Source organism: Manis pentadactyla, chromosome 13 (assembly GCF_030020395.1).
Source record: "Manis pentadactyla isolate mManPen7 chromosome 13, mManPen7.hap1, whole genome shotgun sequence".
Lineage (NCBI taxonomy): Eukaryota > Metazoa > Chordata > Mammalia > Pholidota > Manidae > Manis > Manis pentadactyla.
Window position 1 is genome coordinate 45,556,227 of NC_080031.1, and position 17,739 is coordinate 45,573,965.

The window sequence follows — 17,739 nt, forward strand, 5'->3', positions numbered from 1 at the left end:
TTTCTTGGTGAGCATTAGACAATACAGTTATTTGTTGAATACTGCTTTTCATCTGAAAACAATATAATATTGTATATCAACTATACATCCACCAATAAAAACATGTTTCTTAACCAATAGAGGGAGGCAGGGAAGTAAATAAGCCCTGACACCCATCAGCCCTCAGTTTGTGTACAGACACTATATATGTGCCGTTGCACGTCCCTCTTCAGTATCTCTGTGAAAATGAAGACGTTCTAAAGGGTTTAGAACACCTCCTCACTCATATCCGTGCTGCAATATGCACCAGGGTGCTGGTTCACACAGGAGGGAAGTCATCTCCCCATAGACCCCAGATGTCCTAACCCCTCAGCAGCACACCACTGCCTTCCAAGTAACAACAGTCCCCTTTTCTATGTGCGACTCTTTGTTAAACACACCATAAAGCTGAAAAATGCTTAAGACCTTGAGTAATGGAGAACCTAATAATGCGCTATGCTGTTTGCCATTACTTTGTTAATTTCACAATTTTGTGGAGATTCCAAGTCATCGAAAAACAGCAGTCTGTGTCGCACATTGTGTCGTTCCCATCACCTAGCATGAGTAATGCAACTAATCCATGAAACGGCTACTGATTTCATCAGCAAACCTGAAGGTCTCACTCCTTGAGGAACTCGTGATTCTGCATGGCGTGGAGCTTCAGGCTCCATATGTGATTCGTTCTAGTGACGGTCAGGAGGAGGAGGGCGGACGCGGAACACAGCAGTGAGGGCCACAGTGAGGACACGAGCCTACACAGGAATGGTGCCGGCTCCTTGTAAGCACACGCCTGTCACCGAGACAGGGGCAGACGCCTCCTGCACAGGCTTGCTCCCCACCTGCACGGCACGGCCTGAATTTTCTCTAGGCTGACTTTTTCAGTTTGATGCTAAAATTCAGCTCAAAGCTCGCTTTGCTCATGGACTGGTACTGTTTGCTTGACTTGCTCTATGCCGCTATGTCCATGGTCATCCTGGGCCTCATAATGTTTTTGTGAATGTGACTCATCATTGTCAAGTATATGGAGAAGCAGCAGAAATGAGGCTCATGGTCACCTAGGGTCAGGGGCAGCCAGTTCTGTTCCTGCATGTCTTTTCCCGGTTGAAGTCCACAATTTTACACATGCTGCTTAACATATGCCTGCTGTGCACTGACACAGCTGTCCTCCGTACCCTCTCCCCTCGTCTTCTTGTACAGAAGCCAGGCGTGGGCTGCAGCTGGACCAACACCTCCTGCACTGAGCAGACCTCAGTTTGTCTAGAGGTGAGGGCAGCCACCTATGTCGGTGTTTCCCAGAATCCACAGAGGGCTTGGTTTAGGAATAGGGCTTTATTAGCGCCCTCTGGGGTCTTACCTGGGGAGGGATGGTTAGTGATGGACTCCTTGAAAATGCTCCTTGTTTCCCAGGAAGACACAGCCTGTTCGCTCTGATGAGGCTGCTGGGGCCTTGCTCTTACCTGAGTCTTGTCCTCTGAACAGGTGTGGAGAGATTATTCTCAGTCTAGAAGAAGAATCTGCTGTCAATCACAGCAGACTTGCTGGGGAGGCTCAGTGCCTTCTGGACTTTCCCCGTGTGACAGGCAAGCTCTGCCAGAGCCTTGCTCCCTGAAGAGCCTGCCACGACTGATAAGGTAGAATGGGCCTCTATGCTACAGCAGGGGAAGTTCCACCTGAGTATAAGTTTCCTAGTGAACAAACCAACGCTGCCATGGCCCCTTCTTTCAAATTCATCTCTCAGATTAAACTTGTCCTCACTTGCACTGTTCATTCTATAAGGGCTCTGCTCTTTCTCCCCAGACATTGAGAGGAAAACCTTGTTCTCCTCGGGCTGGGAGGAGATCCCTGATGTTTTGTTAATTAGTGTCTGAGGGGTTAGCCAATGATTGGGGTAGTGTGTGAGCTTGGAGCTCATGCAATTGCTGGTAAATCCTGCAATGCCAGAAGAACAGAGGATTGGACCAGGAATAGAGAATGAGGTCACTTTGGGATAGGTGGAGGATGCCATAAAATCAGAATGGAAGAATGATATATCACAAATAATTCAGTTGGAGTGTGTACACTAAACAGCCTTCAGCACCAAGCCCAGACACTCACTGCCTGTGTGTCTTTGCCCAGGTTAGCTAACCTCTCTGTGTGTCACCCGTGTGAGCAGAAAACTTTAGGAGGCAGTGTTATTGCCCTCCACAGTCTGTTACATGCTAAATGACTTCGGTTTTGTAAAGCTTTCAGGACAATGCCTGGCACAGAGCGATGACTTTAATTTATTTTCTACTACCCATGGTCTCAGCTTCCTCTTCTATTTGTCACATGGAGGGGATGGACAAAAACATCTTTGGTAGACAGCCAGCATGAAGTGGCACAAGTTTTATTTCATGAGCTGTAGTGAAGAGATACTAGCAGAAGCCATGCATAGTGAGTCTTTGGACAGTTATCTTTCCTCTGTAGGTTTTGACTAAATCACCTCTGGCCATTAATTCTAAATGCCATGAGGTGGCATCATTTTATCAGTTTAATAGTTATGTTCTGGGATTCTAGGAAACATTGCATCTGGCGGTAGAGGGAGGAGAGAGGGCCTGCCCCAAGGAATGGCAGGTAGACTGTACTTGGGCCAATGAAGTGGGAAAATCCCTCATCCCAGACATTGCTCTGCTGTGTTCTCTCCCACCGAGAGACAGATGAAGGACGTGGGACATGTTAGGAGCTGTCTTGACATCTAGCTGGGATTATTTCCAGAGCTGTAGAAGCTAAATACCTGTCAAGTTGGGGAAACAAAGAGATGGAGTGCACAGTTTGGGGCTGAGAAAAGGCTAACCTAATCTATGTGGAAACTCTCTTGACTGAGACTGACACAGGGTCCCTTTCACAGTGTACTTATCAACTTCCTCACCCTACTTCAGATATCTGTCCTTCCAGTCTTACTGTCAGCAGCCCATTCCCCAGAAGAATAAAGTGTCCCATGAAGGATTTATGTCTTCCAGCTTATATGATAGAGGAAAAAAGAGAAAGAGATGGGTTAGATGCTAGACACTTTGGAGAAACACATGTCACTCCTCCATTGTCCTTTTACATGTCTGAAATGTGAACATGATGGCTGGGGCCGTCGCAGCCATATTTGTAGTCGAAACAACTTTGGTGATGGAAAGGCACACTGGGAGCTGTGGGTCTTTCGCAGGAACCAGGGCACCTGAGAATCACAGAATGCCATTGGCTCATTACCCCCAGCTCCTCGATCATGAGCGTGAAAGCTGTATATCTTAGCACATATTTTGGTTTAAAGTTTTAGTATGCTGATCCTTGTCCTGATACACTTTCAAAAAGATTCTCTCAAATTTTTTACTTTTCCTCTCTTTTGTTTTGATGTATCTTTTAGTTGAAGTGTAATTGATATGCAATATCATAATGGTTCCAAGTGAACAATACTGTGATTCCACCGTTACAGACATCATTCAATCCTCACCCAAGGAGTGTTGTTACTGTCAACATAGATTTGTGGTGCAGAGCTACTCACAGTATTCCCTATTTTGTAAGTCATCCCCATTACTAATTACATTATGATTAAGATTTTGTGCCTCTTTGTACCCTTCACCTGCTGCACCCAACGACCCCAGCCCCTCTCCTGTGGCAACCACCAGGCACTCCTCAGTGTCTATGAGGCTACTGCTGTTTTGTTCGTTTTGTTTTCTTCTCTTGTTTTATTCCAACTATGAGTAAAATCACATGACATTTATCTTGTACCATTTCTGGCGTATTTCAATTCTCAAATTCTCCTTTCATTCCAATTATGTTGTATGAAATGCCAGGATTTCTTCCCCTTTTGTGGTTGCATAATATTCCATTGTGTATATATACCACTTCTTTATCCATTCATCTACTGATGGACTCTTTGATTGATCCTATGTCTGGACTCTGGTAAATAAAGTGGCAATAAGCATAAGGGTGCATATATCCTTTCAAATGAGAGATTGATTTCCTCATATAAATTCTTAGAATTGGGGTTACTGGTTCACATTGTAGTTTTAGTTTTAGTTGTTTGGGAAACCCTCATATTGCTTTCCATACTGACTGCATGAATTTCTTTCTCACCAACTGTGTAGGAGGGTTCCCTCCTCTCCACATCCTTGCCAACGTTTGTTATTTCTTGTCTTTTGGATAGGGGCCATTCTAAGTGGCGTGAGGTGATATCTCACTGTGGTTTTTATTTACATTTTCCTGATGATAAGTGACTGAAGCACCTTATCACATGCCTGTTGGCCAGTTATTACTTTGTTTGGAAAAAAATGTCTCTTCAGGTCCTCTGCCAATTTTTGCATTGGGTCATTTCTTTTTCGTGGGTATTGAGTCCTATGAGTTGTATCTATATGTTGTATATTAAATTATATAGTGCATAGAGGCTGTCTTTTTGTTCTGTTGATGGTGTCCTTTGCTGTGTAGAAGCTTTTGAGTTTGATGTAGTCCCATGTATCCATTCCTGGTCTGGATTCCCTTGCATAGGGAGACTTGTACAGAAAGTAAGTGCTGATGATTGCGTTCAAGAGACTTTTGTCTATGTTTCCTCCTAAGGGATTTATGGGCTCATGTCTCATATTTATGTCTTCAATCCAGTTTGTGTTTACTTTTGTGTATGGAGTTACACAATAATCCACTTTCATTCTCTTGCATGTATGTGTCCAGTATTCCCAATGCCAGTTATTGAAGAGACCTTTTCGCCACTGTATACTCATGGCTCCTTTATCATGCATTAATTGACCATATATGCTTGGGATTGTACCTGGGCTCTCTATTCTATTCCCTTGAACTATGGATCTGTTCTTGTACCAGTACCATACTCTTTAGATTACTGGAGCTTTAAAGTTTGTTGTGAAGTCACAGAATGTAATACACCCCGCTATGTTTCCCTTTCTCAAGAGTGCTTTAGCTATTCAGTGTCTTTTTTGTTTCCCTATGAATTTTAGGATTATTCACTCTTGTTCACCAAAAAATGCCCTTGGTATTTTGATAGCGTTTGTACTGAATCTCTAAATTGTTTTGGGCAGGATGGCCATATGGACAATATTAATTCTTATTGCTGAGCATGAGATTGATTCCCAATGATCTCTGTCTTCCTCAGATTCTCTCATCAGTGTTATTGTTCTCAGAGTACATGTCTTTTATGTCCTTGGTTAGGTTTACTCCAAGGTGTTTTATCCTTTTCGATGAAATTATAGATGGAATTGCTTTTGTGCTTTCTCTTTCTGACAGTTTTTTGTTAGTGGATACAAGTGCAACTGATTTCTGTACATTAATTTTATATCCTGCTACTCTGATGAATCCAAGTATCAGTACTCCTTTTACTACAGTGGAGTCTTTAGGGTTTTCTGTATGCACTACAATGTCATCTGCAAATAGTGTTAGTTTTACTTCTTCCTTAGAATTTTGGGTACCTTTTATTCTTTTCGTTGTCTTATGGCGGGGACTGGGATTTCCAGTACAATGTTGAATAAAAGACGTAAGCTTGGACATCCTTGTCTTGTTCCTGTTCCTAGAGGAAATGTTTTCATATTTTCTCCAGAGTATGATATCAGCTGTGGGCTTTTCATACATGGCCTTTATTATGTTGAGGTATGTTCCACCTACACCCATTCAGTTGAGAGTTGTTATCATGAATGGATTTTTAATTTTGTCGAGTGCTTTTTTCAGCATCTCTTAGGATAATCATATGATTTTTATCCTTCCTTTGTTAATGTGATGGATCACACTGATTGATGTAAGAGTATTGTGCCATTATTGCATCCGTGGATTCAATCCCATTTCATCACAATGAATGATCCTTTTGATGTATTCTTTAATTCATTTTGCTAGTAATTTTTTTGAGAATTTCTGTGTCTATTTTCTTTAATGATATTGGTCTGTTTTTTTTTTAATGACTATGATATCATATTAGAGTGCTAGTGACCTCATAGAATGAATTTGGAAGTATTTCCTTCTGTTCTAATTTGTGAAATACTTAAAGAAATATGGACATTAGCTCTCCTTTTAATGTTTGTTAGAATTCTGCTGCGAACTCATCTGGCCCTTTGTTTATTGGGTTTGATTAATAAATGAATTTTGCTACTGGTAATAGTCTGCTCAGATATTTTTCTTCTTCATGGTTCAGTCTTGGAAGGTTGTACTCTTTTAGGAACTTGTCCATTTATTCTAGGTTTTCCAACTTTTTGGTATATGTTTCATTGAATTCTATAATCTTTGTATTTCTGTTGTTTCAGTTGTAACCTCTCATTTTTCACTTCTGATTTTACTTGTGTCCTTTCTCATTTTCCTGATAAGTCCGCCTAGTGGTATATTTTGTTTATCTTCTCATAAAACCAGCTCTTGTTTTCATTTATTTTTTTCTATTGTTTTATTCTTTATTTATTCCTGTTCTGATCTTTATTTTGTCCCTCCTTCTACAAACATTAGGTGTCATTTATTCTTCTTTTCCTTGTTTCTTTAGTTGCGCACTTAGAGTGTTTTTTTGGGAATGCTGTTTCCTGAGGTAGTCTTGTATTGCTGTGTACTGTGCTGTTAGACTCCCTTTTGTGGCATCCCACAAATTTTGATAACTTCTATTTTTGTTTTTATTTGTCTCCATTCATTGATTCATTTCTTTTGATGTCCTCATCGACCCATCAATTATTTAGAAGCATGTGTTTTGGCTTCCATGTGTTTTGGGGGGTTTTCTTTGTGTAGTTTTTATGTAGTTTCACACCATTGTGCTCTGACAAGTTGCTGATATAATTTCAGTCTTTTTAAATTTATTCAGGTTCCTTTTGTGGCCAAGTAGGTGATCTCTTCTGGAGAACATTTCATCTGTACTTGAGAAAAACTAATATCCTGCAGCCTTTGTGTAAAATGTTTTGTATATATGTTTTAAGTACATTTGGTCTAATGTGTTCTTTAGTGCCCCTCTTTCTTTAATCTCTGTCTTATTGATCTGTCCATTGATATAAATGAGGTGTTAAAGTCTCCTTATATAATTGACTTGTAGTCTGTTTGTCCCTTTAGTTCCATTAAAAAGTTTTACATATTTACATACTCATATATTGGGTGCATAGATATTTATAATCATTTACATTCTCATTGGGCTGATTCCTTTATCATTATGTAATGTCTTTTTTGTCTCTTTTCACTTTCTTTGTTTTGAATTCTACTCCATCTGACTGACATATGTACTTCTACTCCTGCTTATTTCTTGCTATTATTTGCATGAAATATCTTTTCCCATCACTTCATGTTCTGTCTATGTACATCTTTAGGTCTGAAATGAGTCTCTCGTAAGCAGCATATTGATGGGTCTTCTTTTTTTAATCCATTCTGCCACTGTATGTCTTTTTTGTTTTTTTAGATAATTATTTTTTATTGAAGGGTAGTTGACACACAGTATTACATTAGTTTCAGGTGTACAACACAGTGATTCAACATTTATATACCTGATAATTCCAGGTACCATCTATCACCATACCAAGTTGTTACAATATTTTGATTATATTCCTTATGCTGCACATTACATCCCGGTTACTTATTTATTTTACAATTGGAAGTGTGTACCTTTTTTTTTGTGAGGCATCTCTCCTATTTATTGATCAAATGGTTGTTAACAACAATAAAATTCTGTATAGGGCAGTCAATGCTCAATGCACAATCATTATTCCACCCCAAGCCTAATTTTCATCAGTCTCCAATCTTCTGAAGCATAACAAACAAGTTCTTACATGGAGAACAAATTCTTACATAATGAAAAGTTCACTGTATGTCTTTTGATTGCTGCATTCAGACCATTTACATTTAAAGTATTTATTGATAAGTACATACTTAATGATAGTTTATTGTTTCCTCGTTGTTTTTGTGCCTACTCTCTGTTTCTTTCTTTCTCTCTTAAAATCTTATATTAACTGATGTTTTTCTTTACTACTGTCAATGATTGTATTTTTTTTATGTTTGTGCATCTATTGCAGGCTTTAGGTTTGTGGTTACCTTATGGATAATTTCCTAAATATATATTAAGATATGATTTTTATCCTTCCTTTGTTAATGTGATGGATCACATTGATGGATGTAAGAGTATTGTGCCGTTCTTGCACCCGTGGATTCAATCCCATTTCATCATGATGAATGATCCTTTTGATGTATTCTTGAATTCATTTTGCTAGTATATTTTTTTGAAGATTCTTGCATATATGTTTTTCAAGGACATTGGTCTGTAATTTTGTTCTTTCTTTTTAGTGTCTTTGCCTGGTTTTGGTATTCCAGTGATGTTGGCCTCATAGAATGAGTTTGGGAGTATTCCCTCATCTTCTAATTGGTGGAATAATTTGAAGATGGGTGTTGGCTTTTCTTTCATGTTTAGTAGAATTCTGTTGTGAGGCCATCTGATATTGAGTTTTGTTTCCTGAAAGTTTGGGGGTGGATTCCCTTAACCTTTGTTTATCTGGGAGACTTTCGATCTCCCCGTAACTTTGAGTGATAAGATGGCTGGGTAAAGGAGTCTTTCTTTTGAGTTCTTCTCTTTCAATACATTAAATATTTCATGTCACTCCCTTCTAGCCTGTAACTTTCTGCTGAGAAATCTGCTGAAGCCTTATTGTTTCTCCATAGTTAACTGTCTGCCTCTCTGTTGCTCCTTTAAAGATTCTCTCTTTATCTTTAACCTTTGCCATTTTAATTACTCTTTGTTTTGGTCTTCTCTTCCTGGGGTTCCTTTTGTTATGGGCTCTCAGAGCTCCCAGGACCTGTGTGTCTGTTCCCTTCCTCCAATTGGGAAAGTTTTCAGCTATTATTTCTTTCTACCCTTGGTTTCTCTCTTCTCCTTCTGGGACTGCTTTCATGCGAATATTCTCTCATTTGGGGTTATCCCACAGCTCTCTTAGTGTCTTCCCATTTTCAGAAAAGGTTTTTCTCTCTGTTCCTAAAGTTGGTTGTTTTCATCTTCTCTGTTTGCCATGTCATTGATTCTTTCCTCTACTTCCAGCAGTATTTAGTTCATTCCCAACATTGTAATTCTCACTTTGTTTACTGTATTCTTCAGCTCTGAGTGGCTCTTTTTCAAATATCCCTCTCTTTGATAAAGTTCTCACTGAGATTATCGATTATTTTCTCCAGATCAGTGAGCCTACATGAAATTTTTATCAAAGTATTCATAATCTGCATTTCATTTAGCCCTCTTTCTGGTACCTTATTTCACCGTTTTTTGGGAACATGTAAATGTCCCCTTTTTTTTCAGGTTTCTGTTTTTTTCCGTTCTCATGGATAGATGAGCTATGCCTCCTGATCTCAAATGTTTTGGCTTTGTGAACTGGGGATCCTGTGGTGCCCAGAAGCTGAAGACTCTTGCACACCAGTGTCAGATTCTCTATTGCAGTGGGGCCAAGGTTGCTGCTGTTGAGCTGTGGGAAGGGCGAATATTCTTCCTAGTCACTGATCTCTGACAGCAGAGGATTAACCTTTACATGCCCTTTGTGTGGAGTAAAGCCCTTCTTCTCGGACTCATTGTGAGTGGCTCTGAATTCTGTCTACTTTGGCAGGGGTTCCCCAATCTGGGCTCAGTGTATTGACAGGAGCAATTGAACAATGAAGAGCTGCTATGAGGCTGAGCCACCAGTGATGGAGCTGGAGAATCTAGAACTGGCTCCCACAAGTGCCTGAACATTTGTACAGAAGGAGGGCTAGAAAATCCAGAAAGTCTCCTCCTTCCATCTGCTGAGCTGCAAAGTCAGACCACTGTTGGGCAGAACAGACTTAAAAGGGTCGGTCTGCAGCTTTGCAAAACCATAACGCTGGACCACCAGCAAGTGAGATGGAGCACTTGAAGCTGGCTCCCATGAGTGCCTACCAGCTGAGCTGAGAGGGGCTGCAGAACCATTACCCACCTTCCCTTTTGCCTCTGGAGAGTGTCATCTGACTCCCACCCCTATGAACAACTTCCCACTGCTGTTAAATGTTTCAAACTGTGACCTCCGTATTGGGTCTCTGCAGCAACCATGGAACATACATGAGCTCAACAATGGACAGGAGTCTTGGCCTCACAGAGTGCTCCAGCTCTTCCCAATGCCTAGGCCCTTTAATCACCAACGCCCAATGCAATGTGAAGGCATGATCTCACAGCAGATCTCAGCATCACGTACGCTGGATTCCTGAGCACTCATCCCCTTCCTGTTCTGTCCCTCACCCTCCTGATTCTGGGATGGAATGTAGAAGGGATGAGGACACTGATTTGTCACGTGTTTGCGGCTTTACTCTTCTCAACATGGTCTACTCTTCTTCACTGGTTGGACATGGTCTGCACTGTTGTATTCATGTTATTGTCATGTTAGATTGTATTTTTGGTAGTTGTTTTCTTGGTGTGGATGTGGGAAGTGTTTTCTTTCCTGATGTCTTATTTGCCACATTTTTTAAACCCTCTCCTAGAACTTCATTGTCTGTAAAGACCCCCGATCCTTGACAGGTGTCTTCGCAGTGCTCCTTTCATATCCTTATTCCTCAGGGTGTAGATGAAGGGATTGAGGATGGGGGTGACGATGGAATAAAACAGAGAGATGAACTTGGCCACATCTTGGGAGTAGCTGGAAGGGGGCTGCAGGTACATGTACATGGCTGGAAGGTAGAAGAGAGACACCACCACAAGATGAGAGGAACAGGTCCCGAAGGCTTTGTGCCGTCCAGTGGAGGATGGGATCCTGAGCACAGCAAAGGCAATGAAGCCATAGGAGAGGAGGATGAGACTAAGGGGTACCGGCACAAAGAAGGCCAGCAACACAGCCAGTGTGATTTCATTCACTCTGGTGTCAGCACACGACAGCTTGATCATGGCCGGAACCTCACAGAAGAAATTGTTCAGCACCTGCCGCCCACAGAACGGCAATGGCACAGTCAGGATGACCTGAACGAGGGAGTTTCCAAAGCCGCTGATCCAGGACACAAGCACGAGCTGCTGGCAGAGGGTGCGGTGCATGATAACAGCATACCGCAGGGGCTCACAGATAGCCACGTAACGGTCCAGGGCCATGGCGGCCAAGAGGATACACTCGGTGCAGCCCAGCCAGTGGAAAACCGCATACTGCACTGTGCAGCCAGCGTAGCTGATTGTCTTCCTGGAGCTGCCTGTGTTGACCAGCATCTGCGGGACTGTGGTGGTGGTGTAGCAGAGGTCGAGGAAGGAGAGGTGGCTCAGGAAGATGTACATGGGGCTCTGTAGCTGGGGATCCAGCTTGGACACCAAGGTGATCGAAATGTTCCCCAACATGGCCAGAACATAGGACACCAGGAGGACCCCAAATAGAGGCAGCTCCAGCCATGGTCTGTCAGAAGCACCTAGAAGGATGAAGTAGTTTGGGGTATCCCCCAAGAAGCTCTCATTGTCACTTCTCATGCTGAGGTATTTTCTGGACCCTGTGATCAATCAGGAAAGACAGGATGAGGAAAACCTGAGAAGAGGAATTAACTGCCTTCCTTATACTTGTACCTGGAAATTTCCCAGGATCCGGTTTTCCTCTGTGGAGACACAGAGATGTGGGCGGTCAGAAGCAAGGTGCAGAGGCGTTGCTTGTGTGTCTTGTTTTCTCTCCTGCGGTGACCTTGGCTATTCCATCCAAACTTTCTGAACTTCAATTTCTGTATCCATCCTATGGGGAGAAACAACTGCTTCAACTATATAGTCTCAGTGATGATAGAAAGGAATTGAGATGTGAAAGCATACCATAAAAGTAATTTTCTTCCCGTTTAGTCAAATTTGGCTATTCCTCTCATCCTCATTAGAATGCTTGACTCCTCTCTTTACACTCAGTGGCAGGGCACTGAACACTTTCTGAGGTTCTCCTGTTCTGCCATTTGGGGGAGGTGGTAGAAGTGGAGTGGGAGGTGGCACAATGCGAGTGTGATGGCTTATAAGCAGGTAGGGGGCTTACTGCCCTGAACACACCCTGCTCATCTTCGAAGGCTTACATCTGCCTGCCTCTCCATGCAGAGGTGCTCCCTGGATCTCAGCAACATGCCGGTCTCTCTCCCAGGACCCTCTCACACCCTGAGAACACTGTCACTCACTTTGGCAGTTTGGAAAGTTACAATCCAATGTCCTCTGATTCCCTGGAGTGAAGTAATGATGTCACTTCAGAATTTTATTTGTCATGGTAACTGACGAGACACTGAGGCATAGGATTTTGAACATGGAGATTAAAATATTGTCCTATGTAAGGCATTCAGCCCTCAGAGTTGCCAACTGAAGGCTCACATTGCCTCTCGAGACAATATTCATCGGGTAGGGGATTCAAGATGGTGGCATGAGAGGTGAGACAGAGTAATTCTCCCCAAACTACAGATAGTGCGATCATATAGTTAATAAAACCCTAAACAGGAACCCTAAAACAGGAGCAGGAGGAAAGGCTGCATGAGACTGCACACAGACCTCACGAACAGAGCAGACCTCATCAAACAGGGTAACAAATGAAATCCATCAGTCCCTTGATCCAGCAGGACCCAAGCCCTTCCCCCACCTGAGCTCACCAGCAGGAGGAGGAGAAATGGAGTGGGGGAGGGGGTGGAGCCCTGGGACTGCTGAACGCCCAGCCCTGGAGGTCTGCTTTGCATGCAGAAACCTACACTGTGTGGTGCTACAGAGGATGGAGAGCTTGTACAGGCGGAGTGCCTGGGGGACTGAGAATCCCGCTTTTGTGGAGTGTGGGATCCACACCCCGCTGCTCTGAGACTAAGGAAAGATGTCAGTCTGAGACGCTTCCTAGTAGTGAGAGGACTGCTGAATGGGTGGGGTTTTCACAGAGCTGCTGTGTTGGGTATGGGAGAGCTGGACAGTGTTGTCTGAGTGTGCTCTGCACAGCTGGTTGGGAACTTTGAGGAGCTCCAGGCACTCCATCCCCTTGGCTGCCTACTCAGCTCCGAGGCCACCAGTGTGATATGCAGCCTGGTGAGCCTTTCTCCTGGCCTGACAGCACCAGTTTGCAAAACCACACTCAGTGTGCTGGCATCAGGCCAGCCACAAGGAGGACCCGTCCACAACAGCAAGAGATGCAAAGCCAAGAGTCTTACACCTGTGTACTCGGCCCACTGACTGTGACACCAGAGACATGCACCACAGACAGAAATCAGGAAGTAGCTCTTTCCTCCCCCAAGGCAACAGCTCCTCTTCCCTACGACACCCAATGACACTCTAGGGGCCGAGCAGCTCCAGAAATGAGTTTCTGAGTTCTAACGGGCACCACATAGAAATATGAAACATCAAAAGACCCTGGTTCAGACCCAAATCTCACAAACCCCAGAAAAAAGGCCAAATGAAATTAAACTCACCAATCTTCCTGAAGGTGAGTTCAAAATAAAAATCATAAACATGCTTATGGAGGTACAGAAAAATATTCAAGAACTCAGAACGAATTTAAGTTGCAGATTCAATCATTAAGAAATTCCATGTCTGAAATGAAACATACAATGAAGGGATTTAAAAGCAGAAAGGAGGTATTAGAAGAAACGGTAAAAAGAAAAGAATTTAGAGAAGAGGAATACAAAGAAACCGAGGCATAGAGAGAAAAAAGAACCTCTAAGAATAAAGGAATATTGAAAGAACTGTGTGACCAATCCAAATGGAACAATATTCTCATTATATGGAAACAGAAGAAGAAGAGAGAAAAAGGGATAGAAGTGTCATTGAAGAGGTAATTGCCAAAAACTTCCCCAATTTGGGGAAGGATATAGTCTCTCAAGCCATGGAGATGCACAGATGCCCCAACACAAGGGACCCAAGGAAGACAACGTCAAGACATATAATAATTAAAATGTCAAATATCAATAATAAGGACAGAATTTTAAAAGCAGTTAGAGAGAGAAAAGAAAAGATCACATACAAAGGAAAACACATCAGCCTATCATCAGATTTCTCAACAGAAACCTTATAGGCCAGATGGGAGTGGCATGATTTATTTAATGTAATTAAGCAGAAGGGCCTTGATCCAAGAATACTATACCCGGCAAGGTTATCATTTAAATGTGAAGGAGGGATTAAACAATTTTCAGATAAGCATAAGATGAGAGAATTTACCTCCCAAAAAGCGCCTCGACAGTGCATTTCTGCGAGACTCCTATAGGTGGAAGTACCTCTAAGGCTAAACAGATGTCACCCAAGGGATAGACAAAGAGTAGAGAATATGATTCAAAACATACAAAGAATGGAAGAGGGAAAAAAACAACCTTAAGGTTGTGTTTTAATAGGACATGAAGTGAGTGAAATTAGACAGTTAGATAGTAATGGAATTACCCTTGAACCTTTGGTAACCACAAATCTGAATTCTGCAATAGCAATAAGTACATACCTATCAAAATCACGGTTAATGTAAAAAGTCCAAATGTACCAATCAAAAGACATAGAGTCACTAAAAGGATGGGAAAAAAAGGCTCATCTATATGCTGCCTACGAGAGACTCACTTCAAACCCAAAGACATATACAGACTGAAAGTAAAGGGATGGAAAAAGATAATTCATGCAACTAATATGTACAAAAAGCAGAAGTTGCAGTACTTGTATGAGATAAAATAGACTTAATACCAAAGAAAGTAACAAGAGAAAAAGAAGGACATTACATAACGATAATGGTGGCAGTCCAACAAGAGGGTAAAACTATTATAAATATCTATGCACCAAATAGAGGATCACCTGCATATGTGAAACAAATACTAACAGAATTAAAGAGGGAAATAGAATGCAATGCATTCATTTTAGGAGACTTCAACACTCCACCCAGTCCAAAGGACAGATCAAACAGACAGAAAATAAGTCAAGAGACAGAGGCACTGAACAACATAGTAGAACAGATGGACCTAATGGACATCTAGAGAACACTCCATCCATAAGCAACAGGATACATGTCCTTCTCAAGTGCACATGGAACATTTTCAAGAATAGGTCATACATTAGGCCACAAAACCAACCACAGTAAATGCAAAAAGATTGATATTGTACCAACGAGATTCTCAGATCACAAAGATATGAAACTAGAACTAAATTGCACAAAGAAAACATAAAAGCCCACAAACACATGGAGGCTTAAGAACACACTCCTAAATAATCAATGGATCAATGACCAAATAAAAACAGAGATCAAGCAATATATGGAGACAAATGAAAATAATAATTCAAAACCACAAAATCTGTGGGACGCAGAGAAGGCTGTGCTAAGAGGGAAATATATTGCAATAGAGAGGGCTACCTCAGGAAAGAAGAACAGTCCCTAATGAACAGTCTAAACTCACAATTAATGAAACTAGAGAAGGAAGAACAAATGAGGTCCAAAGTCAGTAGAAGGAGGGACATAATAAGAATAGAGCAGAAATAAACAAAATTGAGAAGAATAAAACAATAGAAAGAATCAATGAAAGCAGGAGCTGGTTCTTCGAGAAAATTAACCAAATAGGTAAAGTCCTAGCGAGACTTAACAAGAGAAAAAGTGTCTACACACATAAACAAAATCAGAAAGGAGAAAGGAAAAATCACTATGAACACCACAGAAATACAAAGAATTATGAGTGAATACTGTGAAAAAATTTTGTGGTAACAAACTAGATAACCTAGAGGAAAGGGAAAACCATCTAGAAAAAGACATCCTTCCAAGACTGACCCAGACAGAAACAGAAAATCTGAATAGACCAATTACCAGCAAAGAAATTGAATTGGGAATCAAAACACTACGTAAGAACAAAACGCCTGGAGCAGATGCTTTCACTGCTGAATTTTATCAAATATTTTGTGAAGACCTAATATACATTCTCCTTAAAGTTTACCAAAAAGTAGAAGAGGAGAGAATACTCCAAAACCCTTTCTACGAGGGCAACATCACTGTAATACCAAAATCAGGCAAAGACACCACAAAAAAAGAAAATTACAGATCAATTTCCCTGATGAACATAGTTGCAAAAATACGCAATAAAATATTAGCAAACTGAACTCAAAAATACATCAAAAAGATCATCTCTCATTGATCAAGAAGGATTCATCCCAGGGATGTAAGCATGGTACAACATTGTAAAATCCATCACCATCATCCAGCACATCAACAAAAAGGACAAAAACCACATGATCAGTTCCATAGATGCTGAAAAAGCATTTGACAAAATTCAACACCCATTCATGATAAAAACTCTCAGCAAAATGGATATAGAGGGCAAGTACATCAACATAATAAAGGCCATATATGACAAACCCACAGCCAGCATCATACTTAACAGCGAGAAGCTGAAAGCATTTCCTGTAAGATCAGGAACAAGACCAGGATGCCCACTATCCCCACTTTTATTCAACAAGGTTCTGGAGATCTTAGCCACGGCAATCAGACAATGCAAAGAAATAACAGGCATCCAAAATGGTAAGGAAGAAGTGAAACTGTCCCTGTTTGCACATGACATGATATTGTATATAAAAAAAAACTAAAGACGCTACTCCAAAACAACTAGGTCTAATATCTGAATACAGCAAATTTCTGGGATGCACAATTGATACACAGAAATCTGTTGCTTTCCTATACACTAACAATGAACTAGCAGAAAGAGAAATCAGGAAAACAATTAGATTCACAATTGCACCAAAAAGAATAAAATACTTAGGAATAAACCTAACAAAGGAAGTGAAAGACCTATACTCTGATAACTGCTAGACACTCATGAGAGAAATTAAAGAAGACACCAATAAGTGGAAACACATCCCGTGAGCATTGATAGGAAGAATTAATATTGTCAAAATGGCCATCATGCCCAAAGAAATCTACAGATTCAATGCAATCCCTATCAAAATACAAAGAGCATTTTTCTACGAACTAGACCAAATAGTTCTAAAATTCATATGGAACCACAAAAGACCCCGAATAGGCACAGCAATCCTGAGAAGGAGGAATAAAGCAAGGGGAATTATGCTCCCTGAGTTCCAGTCTACTACAAAGCCACAGTAATCAAGACGATTTGGTAGTGGCAAAAGAACAGAACCAGAGACCAATGGAACAGAATAGAGAAACCAGATATAAACCCAAGCATATAAGGCCAACTAATATATGATAAAGGAGCCACTCATAAACAAAGGGGAAGTGACAGCCTCTTCAACAGTTGATGTTGACAAAACTGGAGAGCTACATGTAAGAGAATGAAAATGGATTATTGTTTAACTCCATACACAAAAGTAAGTTTGAAATGGATCAAAGACATGAGTGTGAGTCATGAAACCATAAAACTCTTAGAAAAACACATTGGCAAAAGTCTCTTGGACATAAACATGAACAAGTTCTTGATGAACATAATATCTCCCTGGGCAAGGGAAACAAAAGCAAACATGAACAAGTGAGACTATATCAGATTTAAAAGCTTCTGCACAGAAAAGGACACCATCTATAGAACAAAAAGTCATCCTAACGTATGGGAGAATATATTCATAAATGACATATCCGATAAGGAGTTAACATCCAAGTTATATAAAGAGCTCATTCATCTCAACAAACAAAAAGAAAATATGGAAATTAAAAAATGGGCAGAGGAGCTGAACAGACATTTCTCCGAAGAAGAAATTCAGATGGCCAACAGACACATGAGAAGATGATGCACATCGCTACTCATCAGAGAAATGCAAATTAAGTCCACAGTGAGATATCACCTCACACCAGTTAGGATGGCCACCATCCAAAAGACAAACAACAACAAATGTTAGCAGGGATGTGGAGAAAGGGGAACCCT

At 41.1% G+C, this 17,739-nt stretch overlaps 1 protein-coding gene across 1 annotated transcript; it reads right to left on the reverse strand.

The window, feature by feature from the left end:
• Positions 1 to 10,441: 10,441 nt before the first annotated feature.
• LOC130680486 (olfactory receptor 2B11-like) lies at positions 10,442 to 11,398 on the reverse strand. The gene has a single exon (XM_057491124.1). It carries the CDS (start codon positions 11,396 to 11,398, stop codon positions 10,442 to 10,444), a length of 957 nt encoding a protein of 318 aa, XP_057347107.1.
• Between the last annotated feature and the right edge of the window lie 6,341 nt (positions 11,399 to 17,739).